The sequence below is a fragment of the Pundamilia nyererei genome, unplaced genomic scaffold (genome assembly GCF_000239375.1).
Source record: "Pundamilia nyererei isolate P.nyererei 1_Seehausen unplaced genomic scaffold, PunNye1.0 scaffold00163, whole genome shotgun sequence".
In the NCBI taxonomy this organism is placed as follows: Eukaryota; Metazoa; Chordata; class Actinopteri; order Cichliformes; family Cichlidae; genus Pundamilia; species Pundamilia nyererei.
In genome coordinates this window covers 324,177-338,146 of record NW_005187564.1, presented here as the reverse complement: position 1 = coordinate 338,146, position 13,970 = coordinate 324,177, and the positions used below count along the sequence as shown (strand labels likewise).

Below are 13,970 nucleotides of genomic sequence, written 5' to 3'. Positions count from 1 at the left end.
CTGTATCGGATGATTTTCATGATGTGACTACTCTCAGCTTCTGTTAAATTGTTGCTTTTTTGGATTGCTTCCTGTTCAGAAAACAGACCCAAACTTATTAAGCTTCCACTTTATTGCGTCTCTCTCGTATTCAAACTGTCATCGCTCTGCTATTAGCTCATCTTGCCAATGGACTGTCCTTCCACAAGTCACAATAATTACTACTTCTATAGTATTGATCAGAATTTAATCAAACTTACCCACAATAATCATCTAATGGGTCTTTACCAAAATTGTGCTCAAGGACACTTTTTTGTCATTTTTATAGGCACTTGTCCATGTTCACAGTATAACCTTCATGCATACTTCTTCCAGTCTCATAATATGTTTGCCTCTGATGTCTTGAACAGTAATCAATTTAAATCATATTTATCAGTCTTTAACATGTTCATGAACTTCATGAAGTGCCAAATGATGTGAAAGTTTGAAAGTATTGCTTTGCCTTTATATGTTGCATACCACTTGTATCCCATTAGACTGCAATGATCCTTATTGGTCATGATCATGGCAGGAATCATCCCATTGTTTTACTCCCATATTCATAGATATTTCATGTTAATACTTTAGCAGCTACACCCACAGTCTGGTCACATGCTCACTCCTCACAGTCTTTGGCATTTTAAAGTCTGCCAACGACTGTGAGTGGAAAGTCACGTGATTGTGCCCATCGATAAAGTGAGTTTTTTCCAGTTCTGCCAGCTCTTCTCCATAGATTCAGTATTTTCATGCCACTGAAGTTCACATTTAAATAGTGAATCGGGCCTAAGACATTAATCATTGCAAGGATTGCAAAGCACCTTTGCAATGCATGCTCATGTTGTTTGTAAAAACAAATTAGCCTAAAACTGATGTTAATTCGGACTTATTTAAAAAATGTCTGCAAAACCAGACGTGTTACAGCAGCTGAGCTAAAAAGAATCTTTGACGTACAGTTTTTATGATCTAATCTTGCTGGAATTTAAACGTGAAATTTCATAAGGGATTTAACTAGATTATGATTTTATAAGAACATTTGATAGCATAAAATGTGTGACAATACAGTGGAGAAAACAGTCCTCTTTTGCACATTTTGTTTTCCTTCTTTGTGTCTTTTTTTTATACAAAGGAAGTATAACGCAGTTTCTGTCTAAGTGCAGAGGGCCAAAATGAAAAAGAAATAAATCTTTAAAGTTTTGAGGGGGTTTGAAAGCGCTTCAGATTTCTGTGTTGCTCCTCCAGAAAAGCCTGTACCAGAGCACCTTGTCCCTTGGTGATTGTTGACTAAAATGTTATTCTGTTTGTTTGATGCAGACTCGCACCTTATTTGCATATGTTTGAGTTATGAATACTACCACATGGGAGACTGTTTTACTTCAGGTTATGTTTTAATGAGTAAGTATGAAAGTAAACTCTTCTATTAGAGCTGTGTAAGTGTTGTCTTTGCAAGCATTCAAAACTGACAGCTGAGATATTTTCCCCACTGCTAGAACTTCCCTCAGCTGAAATAAGGGAATAACCTACTTTGTGTGGATGCAAGAGATGTTCTAAAAAAGGAATAGATGAACAGTAAGAATATATTACAGCAAGCTGTAGGATTACAATCCTGTTTTTTGTAATAATCAGATTTTATACCCTGTTTTTTTTTTTTTTTTACAAAGGTAGAACTGGATTTATTAGAACTAAAATAAGCGCTATAATACAGTGCAAGTGAGAAATGGCAAACTGTGGCACATTACAGGTTTAGGATTAAGTATAATCAGTTAATATTGTGCTAGTCTAGTCTAGTCTAGATATGCTTGGGCTGTCTACTGCAGTAATCAAAGATATGTCAGACCCAGGTCTTCATACTCTTATTTTCTCACTAAAAAAAAGGTCATTTAGAATGTTTTCACAACACGGTTGCAAAGTCTTTCAAGACTAAATTTTGTATAATGTGGTATGGGGTTTAGCTCAGGACGTAGAACATGTTATCTACTAATCAGGAGGTTGGTAGTTCAATGACTTGATCAAAGGGTGGCTGCTTGAAGGGTGGCTGATCCAGTCTGCATGCCAAAGTATCCATGGGCAAGATACTGAATACCAAGTTGGAATGTGAAAGTTAGATCGAAAGCACTTAGGTGTATATATAAAAAAAATTAAAAAATGTTATCATGTTTGGCTTGACAAGAGGTGGAACTGAAGGTGGAACACTTACAGATGCAATGTTTTCACTGGGAGTGACCACAATGAAATACATTAGACATGAACACATCAGAGAGACAGCTTGGGCTGAGTGGTCTGGAGACAAAGTTAAGAGACACAAGACTGAAGTGGTTTGGACATGGGTAGAGGAGGGACAGGGGATATATATTGGACAATGAGTGTTTTAAATTGTGCTGCCAGGCAGGAGGAAAAAAGGAAGACCATAGAAAAGGTTCATGGATGTACTGAAGGACATGCAAAGATTTGGTGTGATAAAACTGAATGCTCGAGATAAAGTGAGATGGGGGAAGATCCACTGTGACGACCTCTAAAGGAAGCACCTAGAAGAAGTATGCTACATTAAAAAAATATACAAACAAACAAACAAATAATGTAACAATATTAAAGCACAAAGAAGGAGTTTTAAGAAAAAAAAAAGTTCAGATGTTTAGTTTGATGTATAGGAGACACATAAGGTACACAAGGTTTACTGAGCCTGGATATAATTTATATAAGAGTTTGCAGTGATATTATAATTGATATATTTTTAGTATTTATAATATTTAGCATACTATAAATTAATAACATCATAATTGATGCAGTTAAACATAATCTTGAAATATTGTCGCACGTACACAAAGGCATATTCTGGTGATTTCAAAAGAGCATTTGTAGTCCAAAGCTTTCAGGCGCTCGACTCCGTTTCACTCCGAACACTCTGGTCCGTGATTTCACGATAATCTCGTTAACGTCACAATCAGGAAGTGAGTGCGGAAATGCTCTCACAGCTGTTGCTTACTGCTGCAGATAGTTTCCAGCCAGGTCTTGCATGTCACCAAGCAGCGTTTCTGTCAAGATGTTGAAGTCGGTCATTTTAATCGGAGGCCCCCAGAAAGGTAACTCTTTTCCTTGGCGTGTTTTCAAAGTCATTAACGTGTGTTTAAAGCAAGGCTAGGCTGCTAATGCTAACAGGCTGGCTGAAGTTGTTTTTATCACTGACGTGTCACAACGTGTCCCACGAACAAGAAGTTAAATCTTACCCATATAGCTTTTATACCCTAATATTTTATCACCACGTCTTGTAAACTATAGTCCAACCTGAGCACAGATTTTTTTTTTGGAAAACCCCCCAAAACTTTAGCTTGCCTTCCACTACTGATGCATTAATGTCATTCCCTCTCAGCAAGCGTGACAGTTATTTATAGAAAAGTATTTTAGATTACTTATTCTATTTAAAAAAAATAGTAAAGTTTAATAATAAAGTTAATGGGTGTGTAATGAAAGGCTCTATAGCTCGGCAAGATCGTCTGTCTTTTATTTTATACTTAGGAGAAACCAGCTACATACATACAGTACCCTTTACTGTGTCTGCTTTGTATTCTTATCTTTTTAACGACTGAGCCCTCGTGATATGATTTGCTCAGATTTTTCCATTTTCAAACAGAAGATGGCATGCTTTGGAGGAACAGCCCAAAACAAATAATAAAATAAATAAAATAATACATAAAAAAAAATAAATCGTGAAAGATTGAAAGACAAAATTATAGAAGAGGACTGATATGTAAAGCACACAGAACAGAAGCTCGCAGAAGGCAGGCAAGAACAGAGTGATGATGACAGAATTGAGTGTGAGAGCATGGTGAAGGTGAAAGTGATGTAAAGAATAGACTACCAACCCAAGCACTCAGAACTGTAGGCAGATTAGTAAATGCAGATCTTCTCATGCATAAACTCCTTGTTATATAGTGATGACACAAGTGAGACCCTGAGCATTAAAACAGCAAGTGTCTTTCCGCTGCTGAAAAAATATCCTTAGATCCCACTGTTTTATATAATTACAAGCCAATTTCCAAACTCCTGTTTATTTCTAAAAGCCTTGAGGAAGTTCTTGCTCGTTAGTGTCTTTAGATTGTTGAAGGAAGAACATCTTAAAATAAGTTAAATAAATTCCAGTCGGGTTACCAACAAAACCACAGCTCTGAAACAGCTTTATTGGAGATTGCCAATGGCATTCTTATGCACTAAGAGAAGGGTGAACATTCTATTTTAGTCTTGCTTGACTTATCTGCAGCCTTTGTTCGTGCTACTCTTATTAATAGACTACAAAACAGGCTGGCATCACTGGTACTGCTTTCAAATGGTTTTCTTCATACTTATTGAACAGATACCTCAGAATTCATATTAGTCAATGTATGTCCACCTCTGAACCCCTCAGGGCTCAGTTCTTGGACAATTTCTGTTTTCTTTCTATATGTTACATGTGCTTCTGCTTAATAGTTTAAATGGATTCTCCTATCATTTTTTATGCAGATGACACATAATTGTACTTTTCTGTCAAGCCCAACAACCTCAAGAGCCCCTCCTACCTCAGTGAATGCTTGCATCTCAAAAGACACTTGTTTGTCTTTTTAATTCACCTCAGAACTGGTACAAAAATGAAACCTGCTATTCAGTCGGAGTTAGAAAACCTGTCCGCCACTCGGACTTTAAAACTAGAGGTGACTGTGCTTTTGAGGTTGTTTTGCCTAAACTGTGCAACTGCCTTCCTCAGTCAATCAGGTTTGCTGACTCTATGACTCTAAAATTAGCTTAAAAGTAATTTTTAAAGGTTACCTTTCCCTTAATCTTTTCCTCTTTATTTTCAACTATAGTAAAATTGTGTGTATGTGTGTATGTTTGAATGAATGTCTAATCATGTGGTTGATTGTGTCTGTTTGTCTTAATGTTAACTTGTATATCTATCTGCTATGTGTGAGTTTAATTTGAACTGTTACGCACATGTAATCCTTTGTTTTGAAAAGTGCTATACAAATAAAGTTGTTATTATTATTTTTCTTAAAATATTCAAACACTGTTTTTCAGGCACAAGATTCAGGCCACTGTCATTTGAAGTGCCCAAACCCCTGTTTCCAGTAGCTGGTGTTCCCATGCTTCAGCACCACATTGAAGCATGTGCCAAGGTAAGTTTCATTTTAAAGTATCAGATTGTCACTAGTTTTGAAATGTTGGCTCTTGTTTGTTTTTTTCTTTTTTGTAAGAGCTTAGTAATTCTTAAAATACTAAAGCAACTGTCGCCTCATTAGTAGTTGGTGTTGGGAATTTCTTGGCCTGTGTTTTGTGACAGACAGCATCCACAATCACTCTAATGCTGATCCTTTTTGTTTTCTTTTTTTATATATAGGTTCCAAATATGAAGGAGATTTTGCTCATTGGTTTTTATCAGCCAAATGAAGAACTGAATAGATTTCTGTTAAATGCACAGCAGGAGTTCAAAATTTCAATCAGGTAAACAGTGGAGCTGTTGGCTTTGCTTTTTTATAGAAAAATGTTTACATTTCCTGGGTATATCGATAGCAGCGACACGAGCTTGTGAGAATTAGGAGGATGTGATAGTTCAGTGTCAAGATTTAGAAATACATTTTGTATACGACACAAACCAGAACACCATTTTGATTCTGTTTGTCTTTAGTTATTCTTTTTTGTGGCAAATGTAATGCTTTACTTGCTACTGTGCACGCCCATTGCTAAATACCTGTAGATATTTCACTCTTCTTAACTCCTCACCACAGGTACTTGCAGGAGTATGCAGCCCTGGGCACTGGAGGGGGCATCTATCACTTCAGAGATCAGATTGTCTCTGGCAGTCCAGAGGCTTTCTTTGTACTGAATGCTGATGTTTGTTCAGCATTTCCTCTTACAGAGATGCTCAGCTTTCAGAAAGAACACGGAGAACCAAACAGCTTTGTTATCCTTGGGACAACGGTAAAACGTTATAATTAGTTTCTGGAACGTGAACTGTCGTGAAAGTAAAACTAGATTTACTTGGTTGGTTTTTCTTTGACTTTTTGACTACAATTAAAATGGTTATATTAGATCTTTTCTCTTTATAGAATTTGAGATTATGCTAAATTATATTGACATTTTCTCTAATTAGGCAAACAGAAAGCAATCCATGAATTATGGCTGTATTGTGGAAAACGAAGAATCGAACGAGGTATTTAACCATTTGGTCTTCCTAGACAGTTACTCTGTACTGCTGAAACTTAAAATTATGATTAATCTTTCTTTTTTGATATGTAGGTCTTGCATTATGTGGAAAAGCCAAGCACATTTGTGAGTGACATCATCAACTGTGGTATATACCTCTTTAACCCAGACATCTTCCAACATATTGGCGCAGTCTTCCAGAAGAACCAGCAGGACATGTTACTGTGAGTTGTAGCTGTCCCACTTGTTGGTATGTGTGTGGGAATGTGTGTGAATACCATTTACTCCATTTCTTTGTTTCTCTTCATTTGTCTTTTTTCCTTCCTTTCTCCTCCCTGCCATGTTTTCTGTCTCTTCATACAATCATCAGATATCCCTATGATGGGTAAGTGGGTATGATTAGGTTGCATGGTGTGGTTTTAGAGCACTTAGTGTATGGGGTGAGAATTCCTTGTGAATGCTACTTGTATCACTTTTCTGTGCACAGTGACATGGAAACAATATTTTTTTGTTTCTTAGATTTCATGGTCTGACATTTTGAGCACTGTTTACATTCAGTTCAGTTTTGTTTAGCTTAACACAAAGACTGGAAACTGGTAAAACAGCTCTTTGGATTTCTAGGTGAAAAAATGTCACTTAGTACTTTTCAGTCTGTACACAAGCCATAATTTAAACTCAGTTTACCATTGTTCTGTTGGTGTACCCAGGTTTTACTAATGACGTCCTAGCTGGACTATTTTAAGAAATAAATAAGATTATGCTTTGTGAAACAGCTCAAGATGTTGAAAATTAACTAAACGTATCAACAGCTATAATGTTATGTCAAAGATGTCTCTGCATTGTATTTAAAAGATATCTAGTAATGTTAGAATGCCAACCAGATTATTGTTTGCTTATCGTCGTTGCAGTCGTTTTGTCACATGACAACTGTAACATCACCACAGCGCCATCCCCACCTTGAGTATACTTTCCACTTCTGCAAGTCTGCTAGGGCATGCTCAGGTCAGAGTCGTGCAGATTTTGTCATTAGACAGTGAGCACGATGGGTCTGTGCGGCCTTCTGTGTGTCTGCCTGTTGTTCACGACCATGCCAAGTCATCCACGGAGATTTTACATTATAGTACGCCAACTACTCATGCGCTGCAGGCTTCAAAGAGGTATAACAGGAATCACTGCTCAGCTGTCAGATCTCCTGCTGTCCATGTCGGTGTCTGCAGCGGAGTATAAACGAGCCTTTATACTGACACTGAGCGCATGCCAGACTTGCTGCATTCTTCTGCTGAAATATGCGCGTCACCACTCAGATAAAACCTCTGCATCAGCACTGCTATAAGAGTAGAAAAAATTGAAACCAGAAAAAAAAGCAACACAAAGTTTTCTTCATAAAGTCTTATCTCCTTTTGCAGCATCTCCCCTTGTATAATCTGGGAATCCCTGAGCACCTGATATATACTGATACATCACTGATCGAACACTGGTGTCTTCAATCCAACTGTGCCAGAGTTACAAAAAGTCAAAAGGGGCACAAAAAACTGAAATGACTCAGGCCGGCAGTTGTGATGTTGCTTTTCAGGATGGTGACAAGGGCAGGTATAAATAGGCTTTTAGTCTGGCCTGTGTAATACCACATTTCGCCTCTAGATAGGATAGTAAATTCATCTAGCTTCTGTTCTGCCCATATTTTTCCCTACTGTCTTTGACCTCTAGTCAGTCATGTTGAAGGACTAGCAGGCAGTGAATGAACCAGTAAACACAGTAAACTGAAGCTCTTGGCAAGAGCAAGATTAACAGGAGCCAAGATTTTGCTGCTGCTGACTTCAGTATGTCCTAGAAGCTTAACTAGCTTCAGATCAGGAGGTACCATTGCCTGCTTTTATGAAACATCGCTAACCCCTCTAGTGTAGAGCACTACATAAAGCATCTGTAATGGAGGATAATGTTCATATTTAATAAGAATGGTTATTCAGTCCTCTTACCTTTTCCAGGAGTAGTTGCAAATTTATAGAGTATAGACAAAATGCAATTCACATCCATATGCGTAGGTTTAAAGAAACATCTACGCTATTGTAACCTGCTCTTCTGAGGAACTGCATTTTGAAATGATCGCTTTATTTATTTATTTTTTAAAGAGGCTCAACACATTTAGTTGTCTCTATAGTTTCTGCTCTGAATAAGCTAGAAAAAAACTATAATCGAGATAGTGAAGCTTCATGTCAAACTGATACAGATGTCTCGCTTTGCTCATCGCTTCACTAGAAGACTTGCTTTTTATAATATAATAATATGCATGTGGACTGAGTGTACCCTGCTATTTCACAGAAGCTACAATAAAACATGGGATCAATATATGTTTTTGGTTTTTTTAATACAATCTTTGATACTTTTTCAGTTTGTTTTCACTGTACAGTAGCTGACCTAACAAATACCACACCAAGGACACTTGAAATATATTACAACAGGTCAAACCGCGCTTTGCATAATTCACCTGCTAACATCAATAGCACTTAAATCAAGCTGGGCACTGAATCAGCAAAATTGTTGAACACATCAGAGATACTTGATAGAAATAAGAAGGCTTTTACTGCAGTCTCTTGGGGACCGCTTCGCCTCTAACCACACCCCCTCCTTCTTGGTAAAACTTCGATTATGGGTGCAATCCTTTAAAATATTCTTTTCATCAATATTTAACACTCTGTTTCATCTCAGGGCTCTCACAATACACTATGCCAGAGGCCCTGATTAGTATGGAACACATAGTCTCTTCTACTTAAGTTTTGGATCACAACTAGGTAATCAGCTTTGGTTTCAGCCCAGCACTGACACCATCAAAGATAACAGTGATGCATTTTAACTCAGTGTTCTCATTTGACTCTGCAGGCTGGATAGTAGGGCAATAAATTCATGTTTTCTTAAGAGACTTTAGAGGTAATGGGAACCGCTGGGTTGTTGTTGTTTTTTTCTTTGTTTTTTTTTTTTGTACACAACTAAATATTTGAAGAATCTCAATAGCTACTCAAGAACAGGAGGAGTGAAAGGGGAAAACGGGATGTAATTCTCATTTCTTTATTCACCTTTGGCAAGAAAAAGGAACGTGATAAAACTTCACATTTTGTATATGTGAATTGTTTATTTGATGTTTGGAGAGAAAGCTGAACCTGATCATTAACGACCAACTCTGGTTATAAATAGGTGTGCTTGGTCTGCGCTGCAACATTGGCATGCAAGTCATCAGTTTTCGTCTTGGTGAGCAGGCAAGGCTTGGCCACAGCTTTAGGTTATGAATTCTGGAAAACTTGTCACCTCATTTTTTCCAAAATTCAGAAAATATACGGTTTCAGCTGACACTTGAAAAATAAAGTTTCGTTCAGTTGAGGGTAGTTTATGCCGATTCTGTCTTGAATTTAATTCCAGCCTCAAGCTTTGTGCACAATATTTTAAAAAATGGGATTTGTAACTCTGTGCGACTGATGATCTATTTCTGGCAGAGAGGAGCCAACCAACGGCTGGCACCGAGCTGAGGCCATCAGGCTGGAGCAGGACATTTTCACTGCCCTGGCAGGACAGGGAAAACTCTACGTATATAAAACCCTCAGCTTCTGGAGCCAGATTAAATCTGCAGGGTGAGTGAATGTGTCATAAATGGTGTCGCATTCAAGAGAGCATAAATTTGATACTGCAACCCTGAATGTCAAAGAATATGGGAGACACTGGACTTGCATGCATATAGGCTCCAAACCTTGTTGAAGTACAACTTATTTCTTTGACACAGAGAGTGAGTTTTTATAGTTGTTTATACAGTCCATGTAGACTCACCAAGGAAGTCTTTGTGCAGTGCGATTATGCTATAAGCTGTACAAAAATGTAAATTACCACCTTAAATGAAGAGACTCTTGATTTATACTCATTTATTTATTTTATTTCTTTGACTTTTTTCCCCCCTCAGGTCTGCAATTTATGCCAGTCGATTGTACCTCAACCAGTATCACACAACTCATCCTGAAAGACTGGCGTCAAATAAGGAGGGAGGCCCCAAAATAACTGGTACAATTTATTAACTTCCTGTATCTTTTTTTTCCTTCCTCATAATAACACAAACAAATCTATTTAGACTTGCTTTCTTTTCCTTTCTCCAGGTAATGTCTATATTCATCCTACAGCTAATATTGATCCCACAGCTGTGGTAAGGGTTTTCCTTATATGCTTTAAATAGAAATGGCATGTCCTGTTAACAGCAGAGCCTCATATTAAAAATTTTGTACTGCATTTAACTCTAAAAAAGAGAAGAATGTGCTTTTAGATGGTCTGATAAGTTAATTTGGTGTTACTAGTTGAAATGGTACAGATATTATCTCACGCAGTAATTTATTTTCTCTTTGCAGTTGGGTCCCAACGTTTCCATCGGCACTGGAGTGACTATTGGCGCTGGTGTCAGAGTTCGAGAATCTATCATCCTCCATGGTGCAAATTTACAGGTGACTGCCTCTGAATATAAAGTACACTGTTAGAAAAAAATCATGCGTGATATCGATACTGATATGGACTGGGTAACGTGTTAGGAATGAAAGGATGACAGGTTGGAAATGAAAGTGATCAACTTACAGAGGGTTGTATTCAAAGACACCTGAAAGTCAGAAGTGGAAAAAATGACGTGACAGTCTATTTTGCCAAAAATTGCAACTCAAAATGGTACTCAGTAGTTTATGTGGCCCCTGCGTGCTTGTATGCATGTCTGGCAAGATGGGCGCATGTTCCTGATGATGAGGCAGATGGTGTCCAGGGGGATATCCTCCCACATCTGGACCTCAGCGTCACTGAGCTCCGGGACAGTCTGAGGTGCAATGCGGCATCGAATGGACCGAAACATGATTGGATTTAGGTTGGGCGATCATGGGGGCCAGTCGGTGGTATGACCTCCTTCATTCTTTAGGAACTGCCTGCATACAAACTGCCACATGAGGCCATGCATTGTTGTGCACCTTCTCCTCTTTGCACAAAGGAGCAGATGCCAGTGCTGCTGATGGATTAGGAAGCTTCTACGACCCTGTTCAGCTCTCCTAGAGTAACTGTCTATCTCCTCCATGCTCTTGAGGCCCTGCTCATAGACAAAGCAAACCTTTTAGTAATTGCATGTCTTCATGTGACTTCCTGGGGGAGTTGGACTACCTATGCAGCCCCTGTAGGGTCCAGGTATCGCCTCATGCTACCAGTGGTGACACTGACCCTACCTGAATACAAAACTACAGTGAAAAAATAGGAAGTAAGGATGTTGTTTCATCACTGCTTCTTTTCTAGTGCACCTGTTGTTAATTTCATTAAGACGAAAGCACCTGAAACTGATTAACAACCCTCTCTGCTACTTAACTGACCAGATAAATATTCCAGAAGTTTAACTGACTTGATACTCTGATTTAATAGCGTTCCTTTAAAGTTGAGCAATGTAATTTCCAATTCCCTGCTCAACTTGCTTCACTTCATCAGACATGTCTTGCTTGGCATTATACTAAACATCAAACTAATTGACATGGAGGTGAATTTATCTGAAGTGATCAGCTTTACATTTTATCCACACTTCAGCTGTGACCTCTCTGAAATTTATCTTTACTCATCTGTCACACTAGAAATATCGTTGCATGCACCTCACACAAAGATGTCATTTTTAACGATTTTGAGGCCGGAATAATTGAATCCCACACCTCCAGCGATGACTGGCAGCCTTTTAAAATGAATTTATACTGCTGGTGACTTATTGGTTTTCATTGTGCATTGCCTAGAAGAACAATTTGTAATTTAAGCGATACTTACAAATCATCACTACCTGTTGTAATACTCACTGCTTTTTTCCTCTCTTCATGTTTGAACAATCTCTAATGGAGGAGTGATGCTTAAAGTGGAGTTTCAGGGCTTCCAAGGACTAATGACCTATAGCCAAGGGTTCCGCAAAATAATCAAGTGTAAGATGGGGACCACATAGGAAAAGAAAAAGAGCATATTCCACCCTCTATTCTTATCTATATTATCTCTGAGAGCCAATAGAATCACTGAATTGATTGTTACACACTATGGTCAGGTATCCTTGGAATACGTGACCTCATATCCCCCCGTCTCCCCCAGAATTTGGAACACCTGTATTAAAGCAGATGTGGAGACTTGAAACACAACAATTACCTGCTGAAGGCTTCCCGATTTTTGACTAACTTCCTTTCCCCCTCTTCCACAAGGATCACTGCTGTGTTTTGAACAGCATTGTGGGATGGGATAGTACCATTGGCAAGTGGGCAAGAGTAGAGGGAACCCCAAGTGACCCAAATCCAAATGATCCCTATGCAAAGATCGACAGCGAGACACTCTTCAGAGAAGGAAAACTCACCCCCTCAATTACAATTCTAGGTAAGCCTGCTCTGACTTGAAATTATATATCTGTTCAAATATTGTGTTCGGTATATTGTTCTGAGAAATGAAGTTATTGGAAAGAAACCAATACCTAAGGCCCAGTTCCTGCATGTATTTGAATAGTTATTTAAGATATTTGTGAATAAGCTTGTAAATCACAGGTAAGGCACTTTGAATGAGGTGGTATGCAAATTAAAATTCTCTAATTGTCACACTTGTTTTTACATTTCAGTAAACTGTGGCTAAAAAGAGCTACACAAATGATGTTAGGGAGTGATGTGAGAGTCAGCACAGCAATAAACTGTCTTTGTCCTTTGCAGAGACTTAATACTGCCTTGCTTTGTCTCCTCAGGTTGTAACGTGACGATCCCCTCTGAGGTGATTATACTGAACTCAATTGTCCTCCCACATAAAGACCTCAACCGCGGCTTCAAAAACCAAATTATTCTCTAGTTAATCTTCCTCACGCTTCTGTCCACTTATTGTCACTGATGAAGGATGCTGCTGCCCAACTGCTGGCTCTGTCTCTGAGTTACTGTATATAAGATGTCAGAAATGAATATATGGAAGATTCATTTCATAGTTTTGAAAGATAGATTTTTCTTTTTATATATATATATTTGTCCTCGAGCCTTTATGCAACATTGAGTGTCAGCAACATTAGAGAGAGGCTAATCATGCATGTTGATTCACCTTGAAAGGTTCCGTCATGCCAGAGGTTTTATATTGTTTTTACTTATTAAATTTACCGAACTGTAAAATTACCGCAGACACTAATGTAATGTATGTAGTTGGATTTAATATGATGTAAAAAATTAAATAATAAAAAAAAAGAGTTTATAGATAACACATATTCTGTTTCTCAAGGGCATCCTTGACAAACGTGAACTGTTACTTCAACATGAGACGGGAAATTATTGGAAAATAAAAATCACTGGCTACCAACTGTGGTTAATTTTAAGAAGTGATTATTTTTCCGGAGCGCTGATTAAAACCTTTTAGCAGCTTCATTGTTAGTCTAAAGAATTGTCTGCCATCAAAATAAATCAGCAGACTTGAGATTTACATTGCAATCAAGCAATGTTGCCTTTGGAAATGTGAATTTTGTGGGAGTGGAGTGCTTTTCCCAGCAACACGAGATACTTAAATTGTGCAATCACTGAAGAAACTCTTCCAGTTTATGTATACAGCACATTAACATTTACTTATTAGGCACCCATGATCACTTCGGTACTTTTGCTTTAATTATTACAATGAGAGTGTCTATCGAGAAAGTCTAAACTCTGATACTGGAAGTTCTTTATAATATATTTTAATCAAATCTGTTTTGTACATTTGAGCATACTTTTTTTTTTTTTTAGTCATGGTGGGTTGGTGTCAGGTTTTACATGCTT

At 38.0% G+C, this 13,970-nt stretch overlaps 1 protein-coding gene across 2 annotated transcripts; it reads left to right on the top strand.

Moving 5' to 3' along the window:
• Positions 1-2,902: 2,902 nt before the first annotated feature.
• Positions 2,903-13,521, top strand: gmppaa (GDP-mannose pyrophosphorylase Aa). 2 transcript variants are annotated; one of them, XM_005745689.1, is made up of 13 exons: positions 2,903-3,095; positions 5,062-5,159; positions 5,381-5,484; positions 5,769-5,961; positions 6,134-6,193; positions 6,280-6,410; positions 6,557-6,571; positions 9,672-9,806; positions 10,130-10,227; positions 10,320-10,366; positions 10,566-10,658; positions 12,405-12,573; positions 12,929-13,521. In XM_005745689.1, the coding sequence occupies exons 1-13, from the start codon at positions 3,029-3,031 to the stop codon at positions 13,027-13,029; spliced, it is 1,311 nt and encodes a 436-aa protein (XP_005745746.1). In that variant the 5' UTR covers positions 2,903-3,028; the 3' UTR covers positions 13,030-13,521. The 2 variants fall into 2 exon arrangements, with proteins under 2 accessions (XP_005745746.1, XP_005745747.1); XM_005745690.1 differs by lacking the exon at positions 6,557-6,571.
• The last annotated feature ends 449 nt before the right edge of the window (positions 13,522-13,970 follow it).

Bases quoted from the DNA above. Each gene is read 5' to 3' on its own strand.
- gmppaa (XM_005745689.1), top strand. From the start codon at position 3,029: ATGTCACCAAGCAGCGTTTCTGTCAAGATGTTGAAGTCGGTCATTTTA. The intron at 9,807-10,129 runs GTGAGTGAATGT...TTCCCCCCTCAG, and splicing joins AGCCAGATTAAATCTGCAGG to GTCTGCAATTTATGCCAGTC. The intron at 10,228-10,319 runs GTACAATTTATT...TCCTTTCTCCAG, and splicing joins GGGAGGCCCCAAAATAACTG to GTAATGTCTATATTCATCCT.